Below are 15066 nucleotides of genomic sequence, written 5' to 3'. Positions count from 1 at the left end.
GTTTATATATCTGAAGTATCCAAGGCCAAACCGAGATAACCCCCTTGTGACATCACTTTGATATCAGGGTTATTAAAGCTCCTTCAGAGATTATACAACATTATACACCTGCTTTCACAGGTTGAGTAGTACTAACCATGACAAGTAAACTGATCCTCATGTATACAATCAGTGGAGTGCCCCCTTTTAAGTGCACAGACTGAATACCTGTCTTGATATTGACAATGTGATATACTGATACATGTCTTTGTTGCACCTTACCAATTGTTCATTCATTTTCATACAGTATTGTCTATAATTTGACTTTCACTGCAGATAACAGTGAAGATAAATCTAGAAAGAAAGAAGTGAAGTGACATCAGAGCGTCAGACTGATTGAAAGTCACAGTGTGTGGACAGTTCCCCAGGCAAACCACTACACTCCACTCAGCCATGGAAGCACTTTGTCCTCTTTTCTCATGGAGGGCAGTCCACCTCTGGTCCTTATCTATCTCTTTCACACTGTGGCTGTAGTGAAGCTTTAAACATCACCACTTGATAATAAATTCACTCCAATGAAAACATTACAATATAAAAGATCTGCTGGTGAACTGGGACAGATCAGACTCCAGATTATTGAGTATGAATTCATTTCAATACCATTGTTTCTTTTTGAGCATTTATTAGTTGGGAGAAAGTATGAGAAAAATATTAGTATATGTAATTGCCAGGATCCGAACCTGTGCAGTGATTTATGAGAGTGGTGTGTGAAGTTGGTAATGTCATCCACAACAACAGTCATGTGGTGCTTCCTCCCCTCCTCTCTCTCACAGCCTGACTGGCTGACTGTTGTCTTGTTAACTGACTGGCTGATTGTTTGAGTGGCTGTCAACTCTAGTGGCAGTAAACTACATCCTGAGCCTCCTTCAGTAAAGAATTCCCACTCTCTCTCTCTCTCTCTCTCTCTCTCTCTGTTTGGCTTTTTCTTTTCTCCCACTTAATCCAGTTTTTCTCTCTCTCTCTCTCTTTACCATCCACCCTCCTGTTTTGCTCTTCCCCCCATCCTCCTTTCTAGTCCAGCCTCTCCTTTTCTTTCCCAGCCTCCTTTCACTTCCCCTCCTCCTCCTCCATCCCTGAAGCCCTTTCTCCCCACACACACACTCTAATCCAGCCTCATACCCCGTTTTCCTCTCTATATTCTCCTCCTCCCCTCCCCCTCGCCGCTCTCTCTCACTGCCAGTAGGCAGGGCTAGTAACCGTGTGGGTGGCATGTCTGGATTAGCGTGGCACACTGTCTGCCTTCGTACACTGAGAGGACATGCTGATTTGACCCAGACTGGTCAGAATGTAGAAGTAGCAGTAATGTGGTAGGTAAACCAGGCGTTGTGAGTTGAGGGTCTGTTTTGATAGTTGAATGATTAGATTCAGGCCACAGCTGAAAGTTCATAGTCAATTTAGGCCATAAAGATTAGCAAACATTTGCGGTATCCACAATGGATGTGCTGTCAAGAAGATATGGTTCTGTGCTGTGGTCTATGTGGGACTTCCTCCTTCCTTCTTCTTCTTCTTGGTTGCTTACTTTTACGTAGACATCTGAACAGCTACACATATTGTTGTACTATACTGTAATGTATTGCCTCTTTATGGATGTAGAGCAGCTGTTGCTATGTTATGTTGTGTATACATGTTATGATATGGATTTAAGAATGTTAGCTAATGTAACAGACAAGTTATCAATATGTGTGTCGCTAAGTTACACTATTAAAACGTCAGCAATTGTAAATACATAAGTTGTTTGATTTGTGCCTATCCCAGGTAAGCAAACAGGTCTATTTGATTGTGAATTGTAAATATGTATACAGTATCATGTGGAATACTGTCATAGAAAACTAATATATCTTTCCCACCAAGCATTTGTTGTTGTTGAACAATAAGCATGGAAGTAACTCAACTGTGTTCTCTCTTTTTTATGTCCTGATAGGCAGCAAGCATGAGGATGGCACCCAGAGTGATTCAGAGAATGGACTCGGCCTGCGTTTCGCCAACCGCCGCCACGCCCTCGAGGAACGCCTAAAAGCAGCTCACGGCCACGTGGGAGGAGGAGCAGGAGGGGGGAACATAACAGTGAGCGGGACCAGAGCAGCCGGCTCTCGCACTGCTTTCATGATCGAGTTCTACGACGAGGAAAACCCTCGCAAGCGCCGGTCCTATTCGTTTTCTCAGACGGCACCGCTGCAGTTGGGAGGAGCTGGCGGGGAGGCACTGTGTCCCCAGCCTCCCTCTCACCCCAAGGTGTTTAGCATTTCCACCTCTGCTACTACAGCCTCAGACTCAGGTAATGAAACTGTGTTTTCCTCATGTGTACTATATATTTTATGACACTCTCTCTATGAACAGTTTTGTGTGTTTCCTAAAGAAAATGTTCAAAGTTAAAATAAGTGCATTCTAAAGAGTGTTAAAAGTATTTCTCTTTGCATGAAAAATGAAACCAACAGTAAGTTAACAGTTGCAGTAAATCTGTTAATCAGGGTCTGTTGTCATTTATTCACAACTATTCTTGTCACATATAATAACAGTTGTGAATTTTCAAAAATCAGTTAATACAGCAACCTGTCTTTGTATCATTGTTCTCTGTGAAATACATGTTGCGTGTGTATGTTCATGTTTTTGTAATAAGTGTATTTCTGCTCTATACTTTTCTCTTACTGTTACCTCTAGGTAAGGTCCCAGCTCCGATATCGGCTACAGTGGCTGCAGGTGCCCCTACGGCTGCCCGCGTCCTTCTCAAGCAGAGGTCAGAAGACCCGAGTGTCGGTCGCAGCTCAGCCAGCACCGGGCTGGCGACAGGTAGCCCCACCAGCCCCAGCGAGGACGCCTCAGTCGTGGGGAGAGGACTGGGAACTGCTGGAGGGGAGGATGACCACAGCGATAAGGGGACCTACACTATTGAATTGGAGAACAGGAACGCAGAGGAAGAGGAGGCCAGGCGCATGATAGACAAGGTAGGAGTGCTCAGAGATGCAACTACCTGCACCATGTAAGATAATTTCTGTCTTTCTACCTCAACCATCACAATAATTTGTCTTGACTGCATTTGGAATCCCATCGAAATTATTGAAAGATTGAGAATTTCCTTTTCAATTAGCAATACAGTTTAGAGAATAGACTATAGCTGAGAAAGTCTGCAATGCATAATACTGCAACAAAATCCAATAACCTTTGAAGCTCATTCCCCCGAGATGCGAACAGCCACACACATTATTTTACTACACAACACTGCAATATTGTACTGTATCCTTCTGAATGCACCACAGCTCGGTTTGCTACGTTACTGTTGTACGTGTCATGATATGAATATAAGACATTTTACTAATGTAACATTAATGTAATCGCACAGTGTGATTTTTCCTTTGCGTTGCTCATGTAGTTTAGATAATTGACTACACTTGAGTAGCCTGTAAACTGCATGGAGCTGGGTAATTTTTGTTCAAATGGAGGTTATTTGGAGAACTATTATTGCTTTTTTTTCTACTGTTAGGTTTTTAAGTTTAGATCACCCTAATCACCCCTGAAAACGTGTGAAAACAAAAACATCTGTCTTTGTGCTTTCTTTGCATATTTGTAACCATAAAAGCTGCAAGTAGAATGACAAGAGCATCATTTAAACTTACTCTGCAGTAAATCTAAAGAGAGAGTTTGACCAAGCACAAACAGACCAGAGCAAGGTTAATCGTTCCTTTATTACCTGCTTCGTTGGCACTTTTAGGGTTAGCAAGTCCTTTGGGACTGGTTTTGTGCTGTTGCCACTAAAACAAAGCTATCATCTCTCAGTTGCCTTGCTTGACCACCATTCCATCCTCTCTGTCCCATTGGTAAACCTAATGCTTCTGTAATAGCCTGTGGAGACTTGCTCCATCAAGCACTGCCCTGTTTTGTGAAACGATGCTCCAGGGAGGCTGAAAAACCACCATCAGTTTCTTACTGCTGCCCCTGTCCTGTGGCACAGCAGTCTTTCATGGTCACAGAAAACATGTCTGAAAGGGGCAAAGCAATACACTTAGAGAGACATGGTTTAATGTTAGTTTCAGGGTGAGAGTTACAGGCTGATGCTTAAAATAGTGGAAAAGCTAACATTTCTTTTGACCTTTTTACAAGTAAAGTAGGAATGAAAAGGACTTCCTTTAAATAGGTACAACAAAAGCAAAGAGCCATTCTAGGCAGAAGTTCACTCGACTTTTTAATTGCCACCTACCAGATTCGGAAGTTGGGACTGGCATCTATTTATTTTTAGTTAGTTAAGTTGTTGCCAATAAAGGTTATTACATAGACATAATTTAAACTTTGCTGAATGACATCTGAAAGAGCCACATGTCCCTCTAAGTGTTGTACACAGGTGTTATCTTAGGAGGAGCAGTGATATAATTAGTGGGGTGTATTTCTAGTCAGTGTTAGTCTAAGTGCATTACATTCAAACCTGGAAGTGTTGTTATGTTAATTCCTGTAATTAACTGACACACTAATTGGCACACTGCTCACAGTCTGTCCGCTTTCGTTCCCTCTGCCTTTTGTAAATAGTGTGTGTGTGTGTGTGTAGTTTCTGTTCGTTGCCATGGTACTCGACTATCAAGTGCAGATCGGTGCTTTAACTCAACAGCATCTTCTTCTGTCTGTTCAGTTCACTTTGGTTCATCAAGAGAACGGTAGAATGATATTACCATAGTGTTTATATATCATGAGGGTACTTAATGTTCATTAGAAAGTGTGCTGCAGTACTTAATATGTTTAGGATGCATACAGAATAAAGACTAATTGGAAAGTATGAAGATTTGCATGATTATACTTCAGCAAAATTTCCATTTTTTGCCACATCGTCAGCTTTTGTTCCTTCTGCTATTTCAAATATCTGTAGGTGTTTGGTGTGCAGCAGAACCAGGACTCCTCTAGTCTGTCAGACCTGAAAGGAGAAGGAAAAGGAAAGGAGACAGAAGAGGCAGGGAAAGAGGTAGAAAACCGTACTTTAACAGCTTATTTGTCTTTCTATTGTTTTGGTTTTTTTACTTCCTGTTTCTTTTTTTCTCAGAGTAAAGGTTTGGTTCTCCCTGGTTTCTCTCTCTTTTTCTGTCTGCCTCTCCTCATATGTTCACCTTTACACAAGTTTGATTCGGTAAATTCCATTTTCAAAAAACCTTGTCAGACCTCTGATTCCCAATGTTTCATTATGCCTCTCAGTCCTGTGTAGTATAACAGTGTGTAAGAGATAGACGAAGATTCATAATGTGAGTCACAGTCACTCCCATTGGCTTGACCGCTCTACTCCTATGGCCTGTTCATGGGAGTAGGCTAGTCCTCCCAGACGCTGACCTAGATCATACTAAGATGACGAGAGACACGCTCAGCCCTCCAGGCCATTTTATAAGAGGGAGTGGACAGTGTGTGAGCATTGGCAGCCTTTCTACCAAGTATTTTATGCCACTTAGGTATATGTCTTTTTCCAAGTAAAATTACGAGCAACTGTTCAGCTTTTCTTAAAACTTCCTTGTAAGATGACGGTGATCTTGGTGTGTCAGATTTATGCTTACAAGCATATCATGCAATTTGACTTCCAAGTAAAATACAAATACAGGAATTTGAACAGAACTTAATACCTTAACCACCCTTCATTCCCGCAAAAATATAATTTCCATCATCATGTATTACATTTCAGATGGACACATAACACACACTGCTCTGTATATTTTGTGCCACTTTGTGCCGCCACTAATTGACTGAACTGCTCTTTTCTCCTGTTTTCTCACTCCTGTTTCCTTCTCTCTTGTCACCCCAACCCCCTCTCGTGTCCCCTCAGGCTCTTCCTGGTGACTCGAGCTGGGTCTCTCAGTGGGCCAGTCTAGCTGCCAATCACACCAGGACAGACCCAGAGGGCTCAGGAGCAGAAACAGCTGCCTTCCTGCACAAAGAGAGAGGTACGTAGTCACCTGACTCAAAGACAATGAATAAGCCTAAATTAAATGTTGAGCTGGAGTAAATTCTGAGATTTGATGATACATTTTCCCTTAGAAAATCCCAAAACTTGTACAGTCCAAAGCAGTACTTGAAACCACTTAAATGTGCTTTTAATTCATTTTTAAAAAGTCTTGAATCTCAGTTAAGTGAGTTTGTCTTTTGTTCTCTTGGAGCTGATGCCTTTGAGTCCAGTGCATCCCTCAGCAGAGGTGAATCCTCCTCCAGTCTGACAGACCGTAAACGCAGGACCCTCCCCCAGCTCCCTGTGGATGACCCCCGGGCTAAATCCAGCACCAAAGCTCTGGGACTAAGGTCCGAGATTGGGGAGAAACAGGATACTGAACCCCAGGAAAAAGAGAACAAGGGTGACGGGGAGTCCCCAACTCCCTTGGGCGACGGTGAGATGACCAGCAAACGGAAACAAAGCTCCACCTCTTCTCCATCCAAGGCTCCCCTCCGGACCTCTGGCAGCATTGAGCGGAGGAAGAGGTCAGAGGAAAGGAAAGGAGGAGGAGCAGGAGAAGGAGGAGAGAAGTCTGGGAAGCCTCTAGTGCGCCAAGGCAGCTTCACAATTGAGAAGCCGAGCGCTAATGTCCCTGCAGAGCTCATCCCGCGCATCAACAGAGGCGCCAATGGGCGCGAACGCAGTGATTCTGTGGGCAGCATGGACACTGCTACGCTCCTGAAGGACACTGAAGCTGTCATGGCATTCCTGGAGGCCAAACTAAGAGATGAAAACAAACTAGATCAGAAAAGTAGTAAAACTGGTATCAGCACTCTGGGTTCAAGTTCTGGCTTCCCCCCTCGGACTGACTCCATCTCTCCTGAGTCAGATGTGGACACGGCCAGCACGGCTAGTCATGTGGCTGGAGAGGCAGAGAGGAAAGCTGGTGGCGAACAAAAGCGACGTTCCTTCAGCAGCATGCACCGGGAGAAGAGCAACATGAGCACAGCTTCCAAGACCAGCGTCACTAATGCAAGTGCCCGTGAACGCTTGGAGAGGAAGTCTAAAACAAGAACAGCGGAGGCGACGAGCCGGACTGATGCACGCCGCTCTGTTCAGCCGTCCTCTGCCTCCTCCAGAGCACGCCAGCCCTCTCTGGATCTCACTGATGATGACCAGACTTCTTCTTTCCCCATCTCTGACATCCTCTCCTCAGACCAGGAGACCTACTCTGGACCTTTGGGACACTCCAAACTCGACAGCAGGTCTGCTAAAGCCTCCAGTGGATCCTCCAAAACCAGCCGCACTCTGCAGGCAGCCACAACCTCGTCCCTGAACAAGCAGGCCTCACTGCCTCAGCCACGCCCCACGAGAGCCTCCCTTCTCCGCCGCGCCCGGCTTGGGGATACTTCTGACACGGATCTAGCTGATGCTGACAGGGTGTCTGTCGCTTCTGAGGTGTCCACCACCAGCTCCACCTCTAAGCCGCCATCTGGTCGGAAGGGACTGTCACGATTGGACATGCTGGCTCAGCCGCGTAGGAACCGCCTGGGCTCCATCTCAGCCCGCAGTGACTCAGAGTGTACAGTGACACGGAGCTCCACCTCTTCACCCCGCCTGTCAGCTGAGACTGCTCTGCGTCTGGGCTTGCGCTCATCAACACCAACAGAGAACAGGCTGACACCCAGGATGAGGGCCAACAGTGTGTCCAAACTGAATGAGACCAAGACTAAAACCACTACATCTGGATACTGCTCCCCCACAGGTGAGCACATCAACGCCAAATTCTGTTTTGTTCTGATTTTTTCATATATTGTAGGAACAAGGAGAAGAGGGATTTTAAAATTGTCCATCAAGGTTTCTTACTTTATTATTTGTTATTTGTGATAGAAAAATAATGTGATGTAAGGATCAAGTCCAAAACGGATACACCATTGCATACCTCATTATATGTCAGTAAACATTTGTCTGTAAACATTTCCACTGTGTTGTGACAAACTTGTGCGTTGGTTGTCATCGTCCAGAGAGCTCTCAGCCCGAACCTGAGGGCGGTGATGCAGAGGAAGAGCTGATGGGTACTGTACCAGAGCTGTAGAGCCTTGATTAGACTGTGTGTGTGTGTGTGTGTGTGTGTGTGTGTGTGTGTGTGTGTGTGTTTGTGTGTGTGTGTGTGTATGTGTGTGTGTGTGTGTGTGTGTGTGTGTGTGTGTGTGCGTGCGTGCGTGCGTGTGTGTCAGACCTGGGTCACAGCAAGCCACCACAAAGCTCAATGTTGAAGAACATATACACTCAGATCTTTTACATTTTGCAATTAAATTCTAAATTTGTTTTTGAATACTTTGCCAGATGTAAATTTAAAAGTGTAGTTTGTAGTGTTAGTACGTCACATAAAGAGATTTCAGTGAGTAAAGTTGAATACGATGACCCAGCTCTAGCATATGCTGCCATCTTAACTCTTTGTCTCCTCTCTGACATCCATCAAGTAATAATGTGATGAAGACCCAAATGCTCTACTCACTCTTATTCTGTGAAAACATTTTACAACATTGGAGCTCAAACTTCAAAACCCATGAGCAAATGGTTTTGGAACGGTGCTCCACCCTGTGGAGGTTTATATTCATGACACTTCCACTTTGTCCCATTTTCCCCTTGAGAGACTGATAGAGCATGGTGTTGTCTCATCACGGTGCAGTTACATTAATGCAGCTATTGTGTGACCATTTTGTAGCAGCTTAACATATCTCTGTCAAGGTTTTATGTACCATGTTGGTTGCTTTTGTTGGCTGCTTTTAGATCTTTTTGCTGCTGTTTCTGATGTTTTCAATATGTTTGGGGTTTTTGTCGCCAAAACATTGCTGTCCAATAACAATAACATAACTAAGATACAAAAAAATCAAATGCTTTGCTTCACCAATCTTTCTTATTCACATCTCCCCATTTTTACCTCAAGAAGGATAGACAGTACATTGCAGAGAATAACATGTTATTGGAACCTAAAATTCATGTTTATTCATATATCTTTGTAAAATAAAGTATATCTACATTTGTCAATAATCAAAAAAAAATCTCTACTCCTCCATCTTCTGCCTAAGGATACAGATTTACTAACTCTACTTGCACGATGTTTGAATTTTGTCAGATCAGGAGCAGGATTGGCTGGGGGCTGCCCCAGTAACAAAGCCTCTCATGTTCACAAGCTCATTTATTAACTTCATGAATAACAAATGTTGTAGTGGAATAAAGTAGTGGGATATTGACTAAACAATCATGTTGTACTTCCACTGCCTTCACAGTGTCCAGTAGCAGCAGGTGGAGACGTCTGCCTCCGGAGTACGGCTCCACCTCAGAGGAAGAGTTTGGCTCCAACCGAAATTCTCCGAAGCATGGAGGACGCTCCCACATGCGGCCTCATCACCTAGTCCCACACCGCAGCTCGAGACTCAGCACCACCACGAGCCCCGGCTCCGGCGCGGTGACGGGTCCGGGTGGAGTCGGGGTCAAGCACCGCATGAAAGAGCAAGAGGAATACATCAGGGACTGGACAGCACACAGCGAGGAGATAGCCAGGTATTGATCTGTATAAGACTGATCTATTAGTTGATGTAATGTTTTAATGTGATGTTGTAATGCAATGTTTAATAAGGTCTGACCTTTATGGCTTAACTGTTACGTTGATGTGTATGTGATTACAGGTTATTGTGTATGCAGGTTGCATGTGTTCATGTCTATCCTAAGTCCTAAAGAACTCCTCCATCTGTCTGATGGTTAACAGGTTATTCCCATGTGTGCGCAGGATCAGCCAGGACCTGGCTAAGGACTTGGCCATCTTGGCCCGTGAGATCCACGATGTGGCTGGCGAGATCGACTCAGTCAGCTCATCTGGCACGGCACCCAGCACCACCGTCAGCACCGCCGCTACCACCCCGGGATCGGCAATCGACACCCGGGAAGAGGTAGGCCCTGCACGTCCCACGCAGCCGGATATACAGGAGAGCATGAGAAAGGTGCCCGTTTTTCTTCTTCTATCATTGCCTTACTGCGTGTGCTCCCATTGCGCCTTTGCCATCACTCCTGTGTTGCTTGGATAGAAATGGCCGCCTCTCTGTTGCTTTGTAGCTTTCATCTGCTGTGAGAGGTATTCATTTATTACACACCCATCTGCTCCACTTTCTTTCCTTTATTTTCTAATTATTATTTTTGCCATGAGAGGATTTACTTATTTTATTACTATAGAATTAAAATCTTTTTGGCCGGACAATTAAAGCTTTGGAGCTGCTTAGCTCTCTCTGACAGAGTTCCTAATTCCTTCATTTCTCACAAATCTTTTCTTAATCCATTAAACAAAGCTGGAATAACACTGGAGAGAAATTTCTTCAAGATTTTTATTCCCTTCTTCACTCTCCTCTACATCCCTCTCTGTCTTTGCCCAGTTGGTGGATCGGGTGTTTGATGAGAGCCTCAACTTCAGGAAGATCCCGCCTGTGATTTCAACCAATAAAGCTCCAGAGATCAACGGTAAGCCGGTGGAGCTCCGTCCCCGTGCTCCTGACAGTCTGGAGCCTCGAGCTCTGAGGAGACGCACCTGGAACCGAGAGGAGGTGAGAAGCAACACAGAGAGCATGACCTTAAAAATATACCAACATGGAGGCAATCACCTTCAGGTCGTCAAATGTCAAACTTAATTTATTTTCCTTTTCCTCTGTGTATTCAGGCAGTGTTGGACAGCCTGCTGCTCAATTCAGTTTCTCAGCTGTCCACCAAGATCAGACACAATGTCGACAAAACAGCAGGAAAAATCAGGTAATTATACTTTGTTATAACCTTTCGTGAGTATGCAGCAGTGTATTTACAGTGGATCTATCCCTCACTGTGCCATTGTGTTGCCTTGTATACCCAAAGCCACTGTGAATGAACATGTGTCCTGTTGTTATTTTTCTCCAGGATATTGTTTAAGGATAAGGAAAGGAACTGGGATGAAATTGAGAATAAACTGAGATCAGAGAGTGACATACCACTCCTGAAAACCTCCAACAAGGTACAGAAACCAGTCTGTCTGAGCAATATTTGATGACAACAAGAGTGCAGTATTATTGAGAACTAATAGTTTTGTTGTTCCCCCTCTCTGCAGGAGATCTCCTCAATTCTGCTCGAACTGAAGAGAGTTGAGAAGCAGCTTCAAGGTAAAGTATAATCGCACTAGTACCAATAACAAATGTGAACTTACCTGAATTAGAAACACACTTGAAGATACTGCTGTATACAATTATGCATATTTTTGATGCAGCATCATTTTATTTGCTTTCCATGATAAAGGAGGACATAAATATTAAAGAGGGAAAGCAGCAAAAATAGGGAAAATTGATGTGTAGCACACTGAGGTGTTTTACACTAGCTGGTGGTTAGGTATTTCTCTCTCATATTGAATATTCATGATTAAATAAGCAACAATTAAAGTAGAAAAAAAACATCTTATGGTATTACTTATTGAGAGTTTAACATTCAACAACTAAGTAGTTAAGAAGTTAATCTTCTTCATCTGGACTGTGTGGGTGTAATTTGATTTGATTTGAGTGACACTAACCAAACAACCCACCAACTTTTACACAAAGCCTTCCACACATTGATTCTCTCCCTGTCTCTGTCTCAGTGATCAATGTGATGGTAGACCCAGATGGGACTCTGGACGCCCTGGCCAGCCTCGGCCTGACCAGCCCCACCACCCCTACCAAGCCCCTAACCGCCAAAACAACTACCCCCTCTGCCACCAGCCCCGGGTCTGCGCTCCCAGCCAAAGAATCACTGCCGGAGATCCTTCCGGGGCCTGGAGGATCAACAGCCCGGGTTCAGGCTGCCTCAGCCAGCACAGAGGAGACTGTACGACACCCCAGCGTGGGTCTGGGACTAACAGGAGTCGGAGGACTGCCCTTCAACCGCGTGCGGCCGAGCGGAGAGGAGGCCATCGCACAGAAGTGAACAGAAAGTTTCCCTGAAATCAACATTATGTGAATAAACATGAGTCTGGATTGGAGTGCAGGTGGCTCATGAGTCGTGTTCACAACAATGAAGCAGGTGTAGAAACATTAAACAGTTGCCACTCTGCTCACTACCAGTCGAGGATTATGGGTTTAATATAAACATAATTTAAGTGTTACCAGACCTGGCCGGAAATTAAGTGCTTCAACTGACCTTTAGACTCCACAGGTTTAACCAACTAATGCATCATGGATATACCCTCGAATGGAAATTCACCCATGAATGATCTGGATAGAGTCATATTATGAGCTTTTAAACTGTTCATGCTTACTGGCCAACCTGACTTCCTGGTGGACTGAAGGCTGCCTGGCTGCTCTCTCAGTGGACAGATCTCTGTGGTTGTACAGTCTCCACTCTCCTCCAGTCTTCTCCTCTTGCCTTCTCCATGTGTCTGGACCCTACCTACACTAAGGACATGCCTTAAACACACCCTCGATAGTAGCAGCCCCTGTCCCCTCAAATAATATACAACTTTTAAGACTTTAATACAGTACTTTCAGACAAACAGAATGCATTGTAAAATAACACTTGCAAAATATGCTCTATTTACACTATGAAGACTACAGCACACTGCAATGATTTATTAGCTTTTGTTCAGTATAAAGAATATTTCAGCAGCCTTAAATAACCACCCTGACAAACCACACAGTCATACAGACATGCTTTATGCCCGAAACTGCTCACAAATTAAGCAGAATTGCAGATTTTTTAGATATTTCATAACTTTAACCGTCCATTGATGCATTTCTCAAACTGACTGTTGAAAAGGATTTGTAGTGCCTCCCCATCTCTGTGCTCACCTATTTCTCCTTCACCCGTTATGTTTTACTCTTCCCTTCCTTTCTCTCCCAGTAGAAAAAGTGTTTAACAAAGTTTGTCACTCCAGTAGCATGTACAGGACAGAGCTAAGAGCTTTCTTCCTGCAAGTCGGTGTCTGTGTTGATCTTACTAATACTGAATGGTAGTTTTACACAATAGTAACAGCCTTTGGGAAACCAATGAACATTTTCACTCAAAATAATCACTTACCAAAGTTAACAATTTTATTGACATTGTCATTTTCAAACAGTTGGGCCATCTTGAAATTCATCTGTTGTGCAAAAGCCTGAGAATCTGTATTTCAAATATGTCTCACCTTCCTCTGAGGTTCACCCTTTTCTCTGAATGTCAAGACCATTTTTATGTCAACAAATCAAAGATTCTTATTTATTATAACGAAACACTAGTTTAATCATTGCTGCCATATCTTTTTTGGCCCATGTGACATGGCCTGTGAGAATCAGTGCCCTTAGCTTTTTGCAGTACATCCACTCAAGTGTCCTATGATTTCCAATTGGCTTTTTTCTACTTTTTCCAGTCACAAGGGATGTGACTTATTTTTAAACTTAGCAATGATGAGCAAAGAAAATAATAACTGTTTAAACTAAATATTTTATAATATTTAGATACTGGTATTGTAGATATTGTAAACCTTTACTTGTAATGCTTTTGAGTCACCTCACAATAAATGTAGTTTTCTTTGTCAGTCACGAACCAGTTTGAGCTCAAGAACACTCAAAACCTGAACATGGAAAAGCTGCTGGAATTGGTTTTAATTAATGTCTCGTCGAAACAAACATGGGCAACTTATATGGAGGCCTGTGGTTCAAAATGTGTCTTTGAGGAACATCAGTGAGTAGAAATGAACACATCTTTGAAAATAAGCTCCCCATCTATTTTATGAATTTTGCTTGTAATACGGCTTCATATCAGTGTATATAGATGCATTGTTCTATTTCCACCAAGAGCGAACTGATACTGTAGAATTGCCAGTAGACAGTACAGTTAACCTCTTTCTCATTGACTTCCTAGTAACTTTATGGGGACTCTCTTCAGCTTATAGTCTGTGTTCTAGAGTAAGATGACTTAAAAGCAGTATATTAGTGCTTAGATACTCTTGCAATAGTGAATTTAGGTACCACAATACATGTTCGTTTCCTTCTCTCTATACTGTACTGTACAATGTTTTCAATGCCTCAAAGTGCCCATTTTGACTATAGAAGGGCATTGATTAAAAGAAAAGAAACAGATGTAGTTGTCTAAACAAATTCTCTTATTTTGCACATCAGATTGTGGTGTTTTTTCATACAGAAGTAGTGAAGACGCAGTGACAGGCTGCATCAAATGTGGTCAAATGGTTTTGCCTGATATCAGAAGCGACTGCCTTGCATCTCTGGAACTATTCTGTCTGTACAAACGAAGCCTCTAATCATGTTACTTGTTCTGTTTTTTTCTCCCTCCTGTTTTATCTAAAAAAAAAAATGTAATTAGGGGACTGTGAATGCTAGGTACATGTTTATTTTTGAAATTCTACATGTGTCATCTGATCAGTGTTCTTTGTCATTTTTGTAAAGAAAAAAACACCATTTTATTTATTTTTAGTTTAATATTTTGTGGATGTTTCATGCATTTTATATTTGTTCAACTACCTGCATTGTTTCTTATTGTTAATAAAAGAGAGCCATTCACTTGTTTGTCTATTTTTATTTGACTGGGCTTTAACATGAACCGGATTCTGCTTTTGAAAGTTAAACTTTGTCCCCAACACACAGGCAGGCGATGTCACCACTACTGGCAGACAGGGAACCCGTATTTAATCAAAGAAAAGATGAACAAAGAGTTCATACTATGTTCAGATTGAATCTTAAATTGAATTCTATAATCTTGCTGAATAAAAGTCGACCGGTCTACTCTCCAGGCCATTAATCATGTCTCAACTGAAAATGCAAATGAAGGCCACCCCTTTGTGCTGCCTGAACTGTGAAGCACTTGCATAATAAAGTGTTTAAGTCACAGAAATGCCAGAAATGAGTATTAATGTGGTATTACATATTACTCTTGAACTGCAGTGATAAGATTTCTCCTCACAATAGTAACAGCAGGCCCATTCTGTCTTTCACTTATGTTTGCCAAAGGCACCAAGGGGAAAGAGAGCAGTGGTGCTTAAAATCCCAACAGCACTAAAAATAAACAACACATTTAAGTCGTTTTGCATATTTTTAGAAATGCATTTAGTGACAAGTTTGAATTCAGGTTTGAGGAATTTTAGATGAAGACAAACAAGACTG

At 42.9% G+C, this 15066-nt stretch overlaps 1 protein-coding gene across 1 annotated transcript in view; it reads left to right on the top strand.

Moving 5' to 3' along the window:
• The window catches only part of cep170aa (centrosomal protein 170Aa), a 37755-nt gene extending 25856 nt beyond the window's left edge, over positions 1-11899 (top strand). The window contains exons 11-23 of the mRNA XM_070915758.1: positions 1961-2314; positions 2698-2981; positions 4889-4981; positions 5825-5942; positions 6156-7691; positions 7951-8001; positions 9220-9493; positions 9699-9930; positions 10357-10524; positions 10638-10726; positions 10868-10961; positions 11055-11106; positions 11574-11899. Coding sequence (XP_070771859.1) covers positions 1961-2314; positions 2698-2981; positions 4889-4981; positions 5825-5942; positions 6156-7691; positions 7951-8001; positions 9220-9493; positions 9699-9930; positions 10357-10524; positions 10638-10726; positions 10868-10961; positions 11055-11106; positions 11574-11899 — 3671 coding nt within the window. The remainder of the gene's footprint in view (positions 1-1960; positions 2315-2697; positions 2982-4888; positions 4982-5824; positions 5943-6155; positions 7692-7950; positions 8002-9219; positions 9494-9698; positions 9931-10356; positions 10525-10637; positions 10727-10867; positions 10962-11054; positions 11107-11573) is intronic.
• Positions 11900-15066: the final 3167 nt, after the last annotated feature.

The sequence above is a fragment of the Enoplosus armatus genome, chromosome 12 (assembly GCF_043641665.1).
Source record: "Enoplosus armatus isolate fEnoArm2 chromosome 12, fEnoArm2.hap1, whole genome shotgun sequence".
In the NCBI taxonomy this organism is placed as follows: Eukaryota; Metazoa; Chordata; class Actinopteri; order Centrarchiformes; family Enoplosidae; genus Enoplosus; species Enoplosus armatus.
Note: the sequence above shows the minus strand (reverse complement) of the source record. Positions and strands in the feature narration are given on the sequence as shown.